Consider the following 15433-nt stretch of genomic DNA (forward strand, 5'->3'; position numbering starts at 1 on the left):
GTAGTGTCGCACGTTGATACGTATGCAGCACTCTTGCAGCTGGCGACGTACGATTACGCCATAGATTACAACCATGGAGACGTCTCTGCGACGGTTTAACGAACGTAACACGTGACAGGTAAACAAAGAACATTCAAAGAATTCTAAGACCAAATCCTCTAACCCCCTTAGACTGTTGCTTATTGTTTAAAACACCATCAGGATATTTGGATATTATGTGCTAAAAATGTCCTGTCGTCCCCCACACAACTATATTTCACGCAAAAAATAGCTGCTAAAATTTTCGATCAAAAGATAATCTTTAACATTTTTTTAAATAAAAAGTCAAAAAATAAGTCTTACCAATGTGGCACAGTTGATTGCGAACGTCATGTAGAACCCATATCAGGTGTTTAAGTTGGAGCAAAAACCTTAAGACTTGGTTGTATTTCGTGTGAGATGATTCTGTGAGCACGATGTTACACGGCCACGGCGTGTTGTATCTCAATTCAAAACAATTCAAACAATCTCGATCTGAGGAAAGTTTTTATATGAAATACACTTTACACGCAACGTTGGGTAATTGCGGTAAAAAAAATACAAATTTTAGGTAAGCAAAAATTTCCCCCCCAAAAAAATTACTAATTTTAGCTGAGCAAAAAATTTTACAAAAAAATGAAAAAATTTACTAATTTCGGAAAAATTTACCTTATTTCACAATCCGCTAAATATGATTTTGAGAATAAATATACAATTCACAGAATGGAGACACTTATTTGAAATTTTTCAAGGGAAATAGAATAAATGGTTTATAAAAACTGATATCTGATTTGAGTGAATAAATGTAAATTATTAGTTGGTATGCATCGAAACATATTTTTACAAATTGGTAGACATATTTTCAATTAAAATTATGAAATATTATCAAGTCATTTTACAAAGCAAGCATTTTTTAGCAAGCAAGCATTTTTTAAAAGGAATTATTTTTAATAAGCATTTTTTTGCAAGCAACTTTTTTCAGGCAGCAACAACATCTGGGGTGGCTTTTTCGGCTACTGCCTAAGTCGAAGCCTAAATTAGATTTTGCTTTTTTAGTCACCTGACTAAAATTTAGTCGTTAGAATTTGACCGACTTATTCTGTAATAAGTAATGCACAGAAGGTCGACTAAATTTAAAAATTGGCCAACTAAATGTGAAAGTTGGCCAAAATTGGCTGACTAAATGTGAAGTTGGCCGACTAGATGTGAAAGTTGGCCGACTAAATGTGAAAGTTGGCCAAAATTGACCGACTAAATGTGAAGTTGGCCAAAATTGGCCGACTAAATGTGAAAGTTGGCCGACTAGATGTGAAAGTTGGCCGACTAAATGTGAAAAAACACCCACTAAATTTTAGTACGCCAACAAAAAACGCAGTAACCAATAAAATACTGTCTGGTCAAACTTACCGAGTGGATCAAACGCAGGTGGAAGATGGGTTAGAGAGAAAAATAAATTTCCGATCAAGGATGAATCGTGAAAGTTGGAAGATTGAACGGAACGAGATAAAATTGAATCGAGAGCGACCGGAGTTAAAGAATCAACAGGATTTGTGTTTCCGTGAATCTAAGATTGAGATGAAACAGTTTTTTAACAGAGTCAAGTGGGGAGGAAATTTTGTTGCTGTCAATAATAATGCTTTTATAATTCATCATATAGTAGGGTGGGGGAAGATGGGACACCTTAAGCATATAATATCCAAATATCCTGATCGTGTTTTAAATAACTAACAACGGTCTATGGGAGTCGTGGGTATACAGTTTTATAATTCTTTGAAGGTTCTTTGTTTACTACCAAATGGGGCAAGAAAATAAAATGAAGAGGCGTCCCATCTAGCCCCATGCCACGATATTGAATTATGGTTTAAAGCCTAATTAATATAAAAATGATTTTGTGCAGGAAATTATTTATTTTCTCAATAAAAATGCTTTAAAACATCTAATACGATAAATTAATAAAAAAACATTTTTGTTTAGAGCTTAATTAATATAACATGTTATTGGGTATTTTATCAAAATGCTACTTTTACTGTACCATATATGTGGTGTCAATACACCTGCAGTTAAAGGTACATAGTAATTTAAAAATTAGGCATATTATTCATTCTCTTTTTATATTATTTTAGCAATTCAAAGACCTACATTAGACTTTGATCTAGCGGTATATAGGATTAAAAAGAGCACTGACGGTACATTTGATAAAAAAGTTTAAATGGGACAGTATTTTTACATAATAGTGAGATAAAAATTACATTCTTTTTTAGAGAAAAATGGACATATAATGTTTCATTAGAATAGTTTATGCTACTCGTATAGAACAGTTTGATTTTATTCTAATAGTAATATATAGTAGTGTGGGGGAAGATGGGACAATATCCTGATCGTGTTTTAAACAGTTAACAACGGTTTATGTTTTACAATTCTTTAAATGTTCTTTGTTTACTACCAAATGGGACGAAAAATAGAATAAAAAGTGTCCCATATGTTAAGTCAGTAGTTAAGTTTATTAAAAGCACCTCACAACACAAGCATATGTTTAGAATGAATGACCAACAAGGTCAGACAGGAGGCCAGACAGAAAAAGGAAGAAGGCAAAATCACTGAGGCAGAACATAATGCACATGATTGGAGAGGGGCACCACACAAACAAATTAGATACAATAGGAACTAAAACAATGATAACTTAAAACCATCTTCCCCCACCTTAGTATATGTATAATACATATAAAATATATAATTTTCTTACAATATGAAACAAGTTGTTGCTGAACGTTTGCGAAAATTCTCCATCTTCCAATAAAAGGAAATGTCGCAACATTTCAAAATGATCCACAAGTGAAAGGTTTTGCATGAAATGTTGAACCACGCACCTGATAATGTATATGTGATAAAAATAATAATAACTTTATTTTTCTCTAGATTACTGTATCAAAGATTTAGAAATATTTTAAACGAAAAGACAAGACATAGCGACAAAACAACAGTTGTTAAAACACGTTTACAGTTATAAACATATTTACATTTAATTGGAAAAAAATAAGCGTACAAATAGCCTATAATCATATTACAATAGGAACTAAACAATGGCGTAGCGACCACGCTTATTTTCTTTCAAATAAATGTAAATATGTTTTAAACTGTGAGTGTGTTTTAACAACTGTTGTTTTGTCGCTATATCCTGTCTTTTCCATAGCCATAGAAATACAGAGTGGACCAACCCATTGTTACGTAAAAGTCAAATTAAACGGCAGTTTGTGTCCAGAATAACACAGTAAGTATAGGGAAAATGCATGTTTTTTGGTAAATTACAGAAAAACTTGGGCCCAAAAACAAATTTGAAGGTTGAAAAATGTAAAAAGCATGTGTTATTTGTTTTCTGTATCACAAAAAGTCAAAAAATGGAATTAGAGGCAGTTGATTTGTGATATTTTAGTCCTTTAATGGGGGAAATTTAATGGTTTTTCAAAAAAAATGTTTGGTAAAGTAAATAGAAGCTGTTTTACGCCTTCCCGCAAAAGGAAAAGGCAAATAAAACTTAACAAGTTCGTTTAAACCCATTGCCAAAGTCACCGCTTTTGCTCTATTTTGGAAACACAAAGACGGCAGTTGGACTACTCGCTGTTTATACGACTCAATTCTTTTTCGTTTAAAATATTTCCAAATTTTCGCTACCGTAATCGCAGAGACAAATAAAGTTAATATTATATCAATATTAACTTAACAAAACTTACCTATTGACAAGATCGGAATGCACAGATATTGGATGTAGGACACATTTTAGCAACATTACAGGTAAAGCATCCAAGTCGGCAGCTACAATATCTTCCTGGTCGGTGAAAAACGTTGAATTGTTGATCCCACTGTGTTTCTGGGTGGGGAAAAGTTCTCTGCATCTCTCGAACTTGTCACCTGCAATATATAACATATGTCGGTTTCTTATTAAGTTTTCATGAATAGAGAATAAATGCATCCATACATAATTAGTTATTTTTAAAAAAAATTAAATTAGTTTGTTTTTTTAAATGCATTTACTCACAATTTTTGACAAAAATTAATAAAAAACCAAATTAATGTTGCATATTTAGTTGAAACACATTTTTCATTTGTTGAAATATAAAATATAGAGTGTCATGGGAATTGGTTTCAAAGTTTAGCAAGAAGTAAGCTAAAATGATCACTCTATTTGTTCAAGTGATTTGCTGTATATATATGTGAGAATGTATATTAAGGAAAAGATAAAATATTTTTTTGGGGGGGAATCTTGCATGGATCCTACAAAAAATATAGAAAACACTTCTTTTTTATAAAATAAAATTTTTCAAAATTGTAAAATTCTAAATTTTTTTTGAATCTTGAATGGAACTTAAAAAGTTGTAAAATTTGGAATATTCTAATTTTTTTTTTAACATGAAAACTTAAATAAATTGTAATACGCTTCATATGTACAAAAAAAGAAAAAAAAAACATTTCATACAAACCATTATTTGTAGAGTTAAATACTTTGAAAATAGAAGTAACATGATCATCATATACATTGAAAGTTGGTAATGGGTGATCTGTTTCTGGAGTTGTTGCTGTAAACAAAACAACAATGACAGAACAACATTGATTTTATGTACGGATAAAATATCATCACAAATTCATGTTTTTTGTATAGTAAAGCTGGGAAAAATGGGACCTTTTTTTTCTATTTTATCGTCCCATTTAGTAGTAAACAAAAAATATTCAAAGAATTGGAAAAACGTATCCTCGCGACTTCCATAGACCGTATTTAATTGTTTAAAACACGATCAGAAAATTTATATATTATGTGGAAAAGGTGTCCCGTCTTTTCCACCCTACTATATATACATCGGTGATTAATTCATAAATGCTTTATTTACGTTAATAGAACGTTATTAAAACTACTGAAATCAAACAGTATTTTATTATTAAATACCTACCATCTATTATGTACTGATTGCATCTAAGTATTACAGTTTCACATTCCAGATAAATCAAAACAACATCAATAATATAGTAGGCTGGGGGAAGATGGGACACCTTTTGATTCTGTTTTCTCGTCCAATTTGATAGTAAACAAAGAACATTCAAATAATTATAAAAACATATTCTTGCGACTTCCATAGACCGTATTTAATTGTTTAAAACACGATAGAAAATTTGAATATTAAGTGGAAAAGGTGTCCCGTCTTCCCCCCTCCTACTATATATATAAAAAAAACTACCATTGATATATGAGTCTTCAACACAAGGTTCATTTCTTTTCGCAACAATGTCATTCGAGCTTACAATCTGTAAAAAAAACACCGATAAATATATAAAAAAATTAAATCATGAAAAATTCACCTTTTCTTTATCCCCATAATACATGAGATTCTGAATAGTAGATTGGCTATGGTGAACTTGTTTTTCTTTCGTTGGTTTCAGTTTTGGTTTCCTAACTTTTTCTGTTAAATAAACAATTTAAATTTATCCCAATACGCATAGGCACCTAACTTTTAAAATGTCAAGGTGCACAGAAGTTTTAAATGATAAAATTTTATGCCGGCGAAAATATGAACTTTTTTTCTAGTCACATTATTAGCTTTTATTTGGAAATAAACTGATATAGTGTTTATTTTAAGACATGTTTGTAACATAAGCTATTGAATTGTTTATGCATTTATACTGGGAACTCATGGGGAAACTTATTTATTTTTAGGGGTGCAAACGCATACCTTGCATACCCATGTTAGGCGCCTATGCCAATATATTTGCATGTCATCATAAGCTTATAAATTTTTTTTAAAGTACTTAAGAAAATAGAATCTAAGATACTAACGATTGCTTAATTAAATAGAAGTTTTATTTCTGCTTTCACCCGTAAATAATTTTTACTTTAAAATACTAAGAATTTTTACTTTTAAAATATTAAATAGTTTATTTTAAATATTAAACAAAATTGACTATATTATATTAATTACAACAGTTACTTTAAAATACTAAATATTATTTACTTTAAAATAATTAATTGCGGCAAAAGCAATCAGTTACCTGCGCTTAATTCTTTGTTTTGAAGTTTAGTTGCATCATCAACATTAACAGTAATTGATTCAACATGTTGATGTTGATTTATTTCATCAACTTCTTGATCAACATTTTCATCAACAGAACTTTCAACATTTTCCACAATATCAACAAGTGGTGTATCAATTTCAACTAAATGATTTTCTTCAATATTTTTCACACTGGTTGATGTAGATTTTATAAAGTGCTCAGGTATAACCTGTTGAAAATTTTTAATAAATTTAAAAAAGAAATTTAACTAAAGTAAATTGTTAAAGTAATTTGTAACATTCAAATGATTTGTGGCACCTAAACGCCATCAAAAATTGGCAATATTTTAGAAATTTGCAACAATTTAAAAAAATGTTTGTGATTATTTTGAAAAAAACTGTTTTAACACAGTTCTCTTCTTTATTTACAAAATGACAAAACTTCAAAATAGGTTTTGCCCTTCTCTTTATATAAGTTACATCGCATTTTGACAAGCCAAAGGATAAAACTAGCTCTGTATCATCAAAACAAAAACAAATAAATTTCACTAAATCTGCCAATTAATAAATACCTGATTTTGAAGAAATAAGATTCGCTTGTTATCCAGTCGATGACGTTTTATTTTCCACAAAGCTCTTGCTTCTCTGTTCTCAGCATCGCGTGTAAGTTGAGCATAACGTTGCTCCATTTCTTCCCTTTGTAAGAATTTAGGAAATAAAGTAAGAATCTTACACAGTGAAAAATTAGTTGGCGCGCCTGCCTGTAACCCAGAGGTAATGGGCTCAAGGCTTGTCACCGCTACCATTGTGGACATATGTGTTCAAAAATGGTACAAAATACAATTTAAAACAATCTTTTTTGAAATTGTTACTCACTTGACTTGAGCAAATAATTTATCATCAGTATGTTTATGAAGTGTATCTCTGTATTCATTCATCTGCAACCGGTGTAAGTCATCGGATGCTTCTTTCTCTTTTTCCATTTTTCTCCTTAAATTTGTTAAAAGTTGAATAAGAATTATCAAAAAAATATTTTAACTGTATTTAATTTGTTGTAAAATATTATTTAATTTTTTAGATACCTTAAATAAAAAAAAGTGTATTCAATTACTATGAAAAAAAAATAAATTAAAATATTAAAATTAAAAAAAAAAAAATTACCTATATAAATTAAATATTACTGCAAAGTAATATTTGCAAAAAAATACATTTTTAAAGAAAACACTTTATTATTTTAAATAAAATATACACTTAAAGAAAGCTTAAAACATAAAAACCCCATAATGTTCAGAGTAGAGCTTCACTTAAAATTATAATCACAAAAAAACAAAAACATCTCACCTGTTTAAATCATCTTCTGCTTGTTTTTTAAGTCTGTCATATTCCGTCTTCTTGTTTTGTTGAATTTCAAGAATAATTTGTTTCTTTTCATCAAACAACTTCTCCATTTGTGTTTGATACACCTCATGTGAAGCGTTCACCAATTCCTGTCTTTTTCTCTCTCGGGACTTTTCCTTTAAAATTTCAACCATGTTTGTCATATTGTAAATAAAACTAACACAACATCAAAAAGTTTTTTATATTGTCCGTTATTACACCTGAAAGGTGAATTAATGAATGTAACTTAGTTTAGTGTGGCCGGAAAACCACACTCGTTATAACACGGGTTTAACACCTCATGCCAGCTTACAAGTTACCAAGTATGTTACTTTGTGGGTAAATATTTTTTTGATAGATTTTTTTATATTTTTGTTTTTATTCTTATATGTATTTTTAGTGATTTTTTTATGTGTGGCTGATAATTTGGATAGCCCATTAGTGGCCACTAGGTTGAAGCAATTGCCGTTAATTGTCTTGCTCAAGGACACAAACGCCCACAATGGTAGCACAACGAGCCTTAAACCCATTACCTCTGGGTTACAGGCAGGCGCACAAACCAACTGTGCCATGGCGCCGAATGTAAACTATGTTACACTACGATATATGTTCCTGCTGCATAGAGGATACTCCACATAATTGCAAAACTCTACGCCAATGTTAAATTCAAACTTTAGCACTGTTTGTGACAAAACAATCTCAAACTTGGCGAAAAATAAAACCAATTTTGATGTAATTTATGTTCCATACAAAAAACAGCTTTAAATAAGATTTCAATTAAAATTCCATTCAAAACAACTAGTTCATTGCAGATTAAAAATTTTGTTAAATAGTCAGCTTGCAACTTTAACGAGCAGATGCTATCCAGGTTATAATGCATTGAGCATTAAAAACATGGTATATATTTGCTTGCGTGTACTGTTGCGTTACATTCCCGGATGAAGTCTCGCCGTATGGCACACGAAACGTTGGAAATACACTAAGTTTTTATACCATATAAGCCACTAATATATTATTTATACTATGCCCGCTAGCAGAAGTAACAGAATATGGTAAATTGGTACTCTCAATAAAAAAAATAATATCGACATAAAGTTAAAATAACCTCTTCCTCCCAAAACAAGATCATCTCATCTTCTTGTGCCTGGAGGAGAGATTGATATTCTTTCCATTTCATCATCTGCTTCTTCATCTCAATCTTGGAGTACGACATTCGTAATTGAGGTAATGGGAACATTTGAGTGCACAGAAAATGCTGCGAAGAAATGGTTTAAAAAATGTTTAAAAAAATTCATAAGGTAACAAATATTGGTTTTAATAAAGTATTAATAATAAACTATATAGTAGGATGGGGAAAGACGGGAGACCTTTAGGCTTTAGCACATAATATCAAAATATCCTGATCGTGTTTTAAACAATTAAAAACCGTCTAGGGAAGTCGTGGGGATACGATTTTATTATTCTTTGAATGTTCTTTGTTTACTATCAAATAGGACGAGAAAATAGAATAAAATGTGTCCCATCTTTCCCCACCCTACTATATGTCAATATACCTGAGGTGAAATGAGCTGCATAAGTTCGATTGATTTTCCGCACGCGAACATTTTCTCAGCAATCGGAGCTAAGAACAACGGAACACATGACTTGATATCGTTGGGGTTCCTCGCAACGATATAATTCTTCCACCTCCTCCTGTCTCGTTTTCCCCCATTGTTGTCGTTGATGTTGATCATGAATTCATCGCTTGATTCAACGCACAGTCCACGAAACACCCAACTCTAAAAAAAAATATTTTTTTTGTGAAAACAATTTTTCTCTTTTCCTTTTTTTTGGAAAACAGTACTTGACAAAAATTGTTATTATAGTTTATTAAAGTTTATATTTTTGTCTGGTGCCGTAGCATAGTTGATTACCGCACCTGCCTGGACCCAGGGATAATGGGTTCAATTAGAGCACGACCGATTATCGGTTAGCCGATATATCGGCCGCATTTTAGGTGATTTACCGATTATCGGCAAGGGCAAAAAACGGCCGATATTATCGGCGCTAAGTAACCATACGGCCAACGACGTGTTTACGTAAGAATTAATGCAGAGCGATAGCTTGTTCATAAACGTAAACTTACTCGTATACCTAATTCTACTCGTTCGTAAAAATCTAACGTAGTAAACTAGGTCAAAGCGTCTGATCACGCGTCCACCGCATGTTTGAAAATAGCAATATCGGTCGGGCTCTAGGTTCAATGCTCTTTGCTGCAACCATTGTGGGAGTATGTGTCCTTGGGAAAAATACCTAACAACAAGTGCTCAAACCCAGTGGTCACTAATGGGTTGTCCAAATTATCAGTCATAGGTAAAAAACTGAAATATTCTCCAAAAACAATCACCCACAAAGTAAGATACTTGGTAACTTTTAGCTGGCACCAGGTGTATGAAACAGAACACACACGTTATAACGACTGTCTTTTTCGGCCCATGAGGATAAAGTAAGTTACATTCATTCATTCATACGTTTTAAATTCATTTATATATATGAGGTTCCAGGCTATACAATGATTGGGGAACCTAATAGATAATTAAAAATACTTCTTTTCATACCAACATCCCTATACACAGTACATAATTACCTGCACGAAACTTAAATATGGTTGGCAACACTTTTGCAGAAGATATAACAAAATAAATCGTTCGTTTGCATCCGTAGAATGCAAAGCTTCCTCATATAGATATGTAAGTAGCGAGACACCAGTTGGGAAAATAGATCCATCAACGTCTGGTTGAGTAAGCGGAACATCAGGTGACCCACATTTGCATAACTGACACATGTAACTGGAAAATAATATTTTTAAACATTATTTTTTTAATGATTTTTTTTTTAATTTTTAAACAAAATTTATTTTTATTAAAAAATAAAATTGATGAATCTATATGATTTTACTAAACGCAGAATAGCAAAAAGGGCAGATAACCTTTAAAAATTTACAGACACGATTGCTTTGGTAATATGTTTATACAAGCTAAACATAAAACAGGGTATTACAAAATGTGATCAGTGATGATTTCTTGATTTTTTAAATATATATATATATGATATTTTATTTGGGGATAGCAAACTGTCAAAGTAGATTTGATTTTTTTCAAAATGGTCATTGTTAACAGTTTGCACTTGGAGTAGCGGCAAACTTCTTGCAGTTGCGATTTTCTGGTTAGGACACACCAAACTTTAAAGTGTTACAACACAAAAAAATGTCAATATTTTCCCAACAGTTGCCATAAATTAGTGATAGTTCTGCAGCACAAATATACCCTTTTTGCATGGTCACTTTTATGCCCGTAAGTACTCGCATATTTACTCGCAAAAGCAAAGTTAACACGCATAACGTCATAAGCGTGTTATCTGCTGTGGAAGGTTGGTTGTTACTCGTATTATGCAAGTAAAGAAAAGTATGGGGGAAGTACAGTTTCACTTTTAAGTGATTAATCTTTTTTCGGGTATTATTTTTACAGTTTTTATTTCATAATAGCACCATAAAGTATCAGAACTTTTTTTAAAAACTAGATTTAACAATATTACGCTAAAATAAGCTAACTCAATGTTGATACGTGCATTAACCAATGACCCTGCAAAATAATGCTGTTAGCGAGTTATCGTCTGTCGAGTTAATGCGGATCGTTATTCGCATTAACTTTTTACCATGCAAAAAGGGTAATAAACAGTTTCACAGGGTACACATAAATAAAAGTCCTGCAATAAATAAATAACAATAATATGTAACAAATAAATTTTAGAATACTGATAAAACAAAACATTACCAATCAATCAAACAAACAAACTTACTGTATTAAAGCTGTGGGTTGTTGTAAAGCAAGTGAAAGTTCTTGTAAAGTTTTACATTGGTTTGAATAATGAAGCATGTTCTCTTGGAAGTAATGTAGATATTGCTGGACAGCTTCACAAAATGTCTAAAGGTTTTTAATATTTAAAAAAGTGAAATAAAAAGTGACTGTTTTTTAATGAATATTTTAATAGTTTAAAATTGACTGTTTGCTATTACGTATTTTTAAGCTTTTTGTAATAAAAAAAGTGAAATAAATAGTGACTGTGTTTTAATGAATATTTTAATGAAAAAATTAACTGTTCACTATAACATTTTTTTAGCTTTTCGCTCATAAGGTAAATTTAAAAATATAAAACCTATTTTTAAAAAAAAATAATAAACAAATGTGATTTAAGTAACTTTATGACTTATTAGAGGTGTACGATCTGCGGCCCACGAAGACAGCTGCATATTTTTCACTAAATTTATTTAATGTCACAATAAATTTATATAGCAGTTTTCTGCTTCAGAAATTTATGTGTTCGAACCCCTTTAAATAACATAAAATCAAGACAATAAGAAACTAATATTGCTCCTAACAGTTTATCATAACTGTCTTACTATTAGTAAAAAAGCAAATAAAGTATATCAGAATAAACATTTTAAAAATTATTTAACAAATAATTATTTCAAAAACATGAAACGCTAACAAAAATAAAATACTTTAGTAGAAATACATATTTAAAAAAATAAAAAAATACTAAACTGTTTTATTTTTATTAGATAGAATCATATTCACCATGAGTATACACTCTGTATTTTGAATCCAATTGTTTATTTTCGTGGTAGATTTTAAAATATTTGATGTAAACAGCATGACACGTCGATATGCAGTTCCGCATTCCGCAAACTGGTGCAAGCAATTCCTTACACTAGATGGCGTAACACCGCACATATAAACTTTACTTGGAACAACAAACATTTGCGCAAGCTGGAAATGTAATATGATGGGTTATTTGGAAAATCTCCACTTGATCCTAATCATACAATCTTACTATGCTATATAAACTTAAATTACACATTTTGAAATAATTAATTTCGAACTGTTTCTACACCTAAGTATATTTAATTAAAATTACTAATTTAAATAATTATTGCATTCACTAAAACAATGAATGAATAAATAAATGAATGTAACTTGCTTTATCCTCGCAGGCTGGAAAACAACAGTCATTATAACTGGGTGTTCATACACTTCGTTATGTATCGCTGATAATTTGGAGTTTGGACAACCCATTAGTGACCACTAGGCTTAAGCGATTGCCGTTAACTGTCTTGCCCAAGGACGAATAGGCGCACATTGGTAGCAGTGATGAGCCTTGAACCCATTACCTCTACATAACAGGCAGGCACGCTAACCGCTTTGCCACACACCTGGGTAGTCACAAAACACATCAACCTAGAACATTACTCAACTTTTCTACCTTGTTATATTGAAAAGTATCTGAAGCTACTCCAACAACAACAAGACATGAGTGAGACAACAACACTGTTTCCTCAACAAGAATCAACTTGTTGTTTTGTTGTTGTTGTTGAAGGAAGTTTGTTAAATCAACAACGAGACGAAGACGTGACATCCACACGACATCATATGCGTTCGAACCAAGCTCAGTGAAATAATATTCCTTGTTGTGCGGGTCACCTCTGTTTCTGTGATCACAAGAATATATAGTATGACAGGGGGAAGATGGGACACCTTTTCATTCTATTTTATTGTCCAATTTGATAGTAAACAAATAACATGCAAAGAATTATAAAACTGTATTCTTGCGACTCTCGTAGAGCGTTGTTAATTGTTAAAAAACATGATCAAAATAATTTTATATTGCATGTTTCAAGGTGTCCCATCTTCCCCCATTCTACTATATTTTATATTGAATAAATAATTATTGTGTTTCTGAGAGATTTTTATTGTTAAACAAACAAAGTTTGCATTCCAGTATACCACCCCTTCATCTAGCTAATTTCATACTAAGAAACACAGCGTACTATGTTTCTAAGTGTAGCGGACCACGCTTTTTTTATTCCAATTAAATGTAAATATGTTTTTAACTGTAAGCGTATTTTAACAACTGTTGTTTTGTCGCTATATCCTTTTTTTGTGTAAAATCTTTCTAAATCTTTGCTACCGTAATCGAATAGAAAAATAAAATTATTCTTATCATTGTATTAACGTACAAAATAAGTTTTATCATATTCAGACAGTTATGTTGAAATATCGCATTAACTTTTACAAACATCATATAAAACTAAGATAAATAACAAAACAGTAATCTTAAAAAAACATTTAATAAAAAATAATAAAGTTGACTTACAAATCCCAGGAAAAATAAGTTCTTCTCTTTGTCGATAAACATTTCGCCCAATCTCTTACATCGTAATTTGGTGCTCTGTTAATTATAAATAAGATTAATGCATTGATAGTAGTGTAAAAGTATTGTTTATATAATTATATTACGGTAGGGGAAGATAGAACAACTTTAGCACATAATATCCAAATATCTTGATCATGTTTTAAACAACTAACAACAGTCTATGGGAGTTGTGAGGGGAGTGTTTTATAATTCTTTGAATGTTCTTTGTTTACCACCAAATAACTAGAGAAATTAAAATTAAAAGTATCCCATCTTCCCCCACTCTATTGTATAAAATATTTATCAACCAGTGTATGCCAATAAACTTAAAAACTAAAATTTGTTTTTTATAAAACCATTTTATTATGGTGGGTGAAGGTCCTACATTAAAATATGTCTTGGGAGATTGGCAGACAACTACACTTAAATGTTCATTAATAAACTACAGTGGCTATCATTGCAAAAAATGATATTAATTTTTTAAATACCTTCTTATACATACATGGGTATTTCTTTAACTTGGTACCAGTAAAATTTTTGATCTAAAAGTGTTAATTAGGTGTCACTAAAATCGCTGTTTAATTTTTTTTAAAAAAACTCTGGCGTTCGTGTTTACCTTTCCCAAGTCATGCAAATTATGGTGACATAGCATGTTTCACTTTTTTAACGAAAAAAAAGTGTTTTTTCGACATGTTTTTTTAATTTTAACATAAGGGCCCAACTTTTCCCAAAAACAGGTATCAGTGAGGCCTAAGAAACATTTTGAAACTAAAATTTTCACTAGCAGACAGCGTAAGGATTTTCCATACATGTTTGTGCTGATTACATACATTGATACATATTATATACAAAATACAATTATATGTAAGATTAATAACAAAATATTAAAACATAAACCTGTAGTCATAATACGGAGGGTGAGAATCATTCACCCGTGACTGGGTATTGCGCAACATTTTCACAGAACATGGAGTACTTCCACCAGACACGAACCCTTCATCCTCATCTTGAACAATTTTGCCATCATAAACATCACTCTGTGTGAATATAAAAATTCTTCATAAACTGCATTTAAAAAAATAATGTATATATATAATAGGCTATTAGTCTTGTTGTTTTGTTTATGCTATAATTAGAGTTATATATATGCACAGTAGAAAGGTATACAATTTTTTCATAAACTGCATTTAAAAAACAACTTATTGATAGAAACAGTATAATTCTTGTGGTTTTGTTCCTTTAATATTTAAGATTATTTGGATATTACGAGTTAAAGGTTTCCCGTCTTTCCCCACCCTACTATATGGAAATACCACAACGCACTGTAGTGTCACTTACAATATATTTCAATGCAAACTCACCAATAAATCAGGAAACTTCAAACAACCAAAATATGGTTTGGTTTTCGGATTAACAAAACGAAAACCATCTACGTTTGAAGGCGTGTTTGTATGGTGATTAAATGCAACTTGAATTTTCTGTTGAGCTGTTGTAAATAAATAAAATATTACTTCATTAAAAATAAAACAATCAGTAAATAAGCTATTAGAAGAGATGTTTATTAGTTTTTATAAAAATTGATATTTACATAATTTTATTTGTTCTTAGAATTTGTTTAAATAATTATTCTAGAAGAGAAAAAATGTCTTTTGTACATAATAATTGCATTTTAATAGCACAGAAATAAATTCTTTTGTATAAATTGCGTATTAGATGACCAACCTGTGGATTCTGGCAATAATAATGGCAACCTATACGTATTTAACTGACCC

The 15433-nt window shown here is 30.9% G+C and overlaps 1 protein-coding gene and 1 long non-coding RNA gene across 3 annotated transcripts in view; one reads left to right on the forward strand and one right to left on the reverse strand.

Annotated features, from left to right (window-relative positions):
- The window catches only part of LOC100181771 (gamma-tubulin complex component 6), a 21527-nt gene that overhangs the window by 1918 nt on the left and 4176 nt on the right, over positions 1–15433 (reverse strand). The window contains exons 6-24 of one of the 2 annotated variants that reach the window (XM_026836168.1): positions 14559–14698; positions 13623–13697; positions 12732–12957; positions 12047–12238; positions 11268–11392; positions 10057–10258; positions 8984–9208; positions 8536–8685; positions 7395–7567; positions 6930–7043; positions 6626–6749; positions 6052–6283; positions 5365–5465; positions 5244–5310; positions 4494–4589; positions 3747–3924; positions 2762–2885; positions 1426–1582; positions 343–513 (exon numbers count right to left, since the gene is read on the reverse strand). In XM_026836168.1, coding sequence (XP_026691969.1) covers positions 343–513; positions 1426–1582; positions 2762–2885; positions 3747–3924; positions 4494–4589; positions 5244–5310; positions 5365–5465; positions 6052–6283; positions 6626–6749; positions 6930–7043; positions 7395–7567; positions 8536–8685; positions 8984–9208; positions 10057–10258; positions 11268–11392; positions 12047–12238; positions 12732–12957; positions 13623–13697; positions 14559–14698 — 2872 coding nt within the window. The remainder of the gene's footprint in view (positions 1–342; positions 514–1425; positions 1583–2761; positions 2886–3746; positions 3925–4493; positions 4590–5243; positions 5311–5364; positions 5466–6051; positions 6284–6625; positions 6750–6929; positions 7044–7394; positions 7568–8535; positions 8686–8983; positions 9209–10056; positions 10259–11267; positions 11393–12046; positions 12239–12731; positions 12958–13622; positions 13698–14558; positions 14699–15433) is intronic. The other variant, XM_026836172.1, reaches the window with a different exon arrangement.
- LOC113474570 lies at positions 9228–9790 on the forward strand. The gene is made up of 2 exons (XR_003396258.1): positions 9228–9371; positions 9668–9790. It is a non-coding gene; the product is annotated as an uncharacterized LOC113474570 (long non-coding RNA).

Source organism: Ciona intestinalis, chromosome 1 (genome assembly GCF_000224145.3).
Source record: "Ciona intestinalis chromosome 1, KH, whole genome shotgun sequence".
Lineage (NCBI taxonomy): Eukaryota > Metazoa > Chordata > Ascidiacea > Phlebobranchia > Cionidae > Ciona > Ciona intestinalis.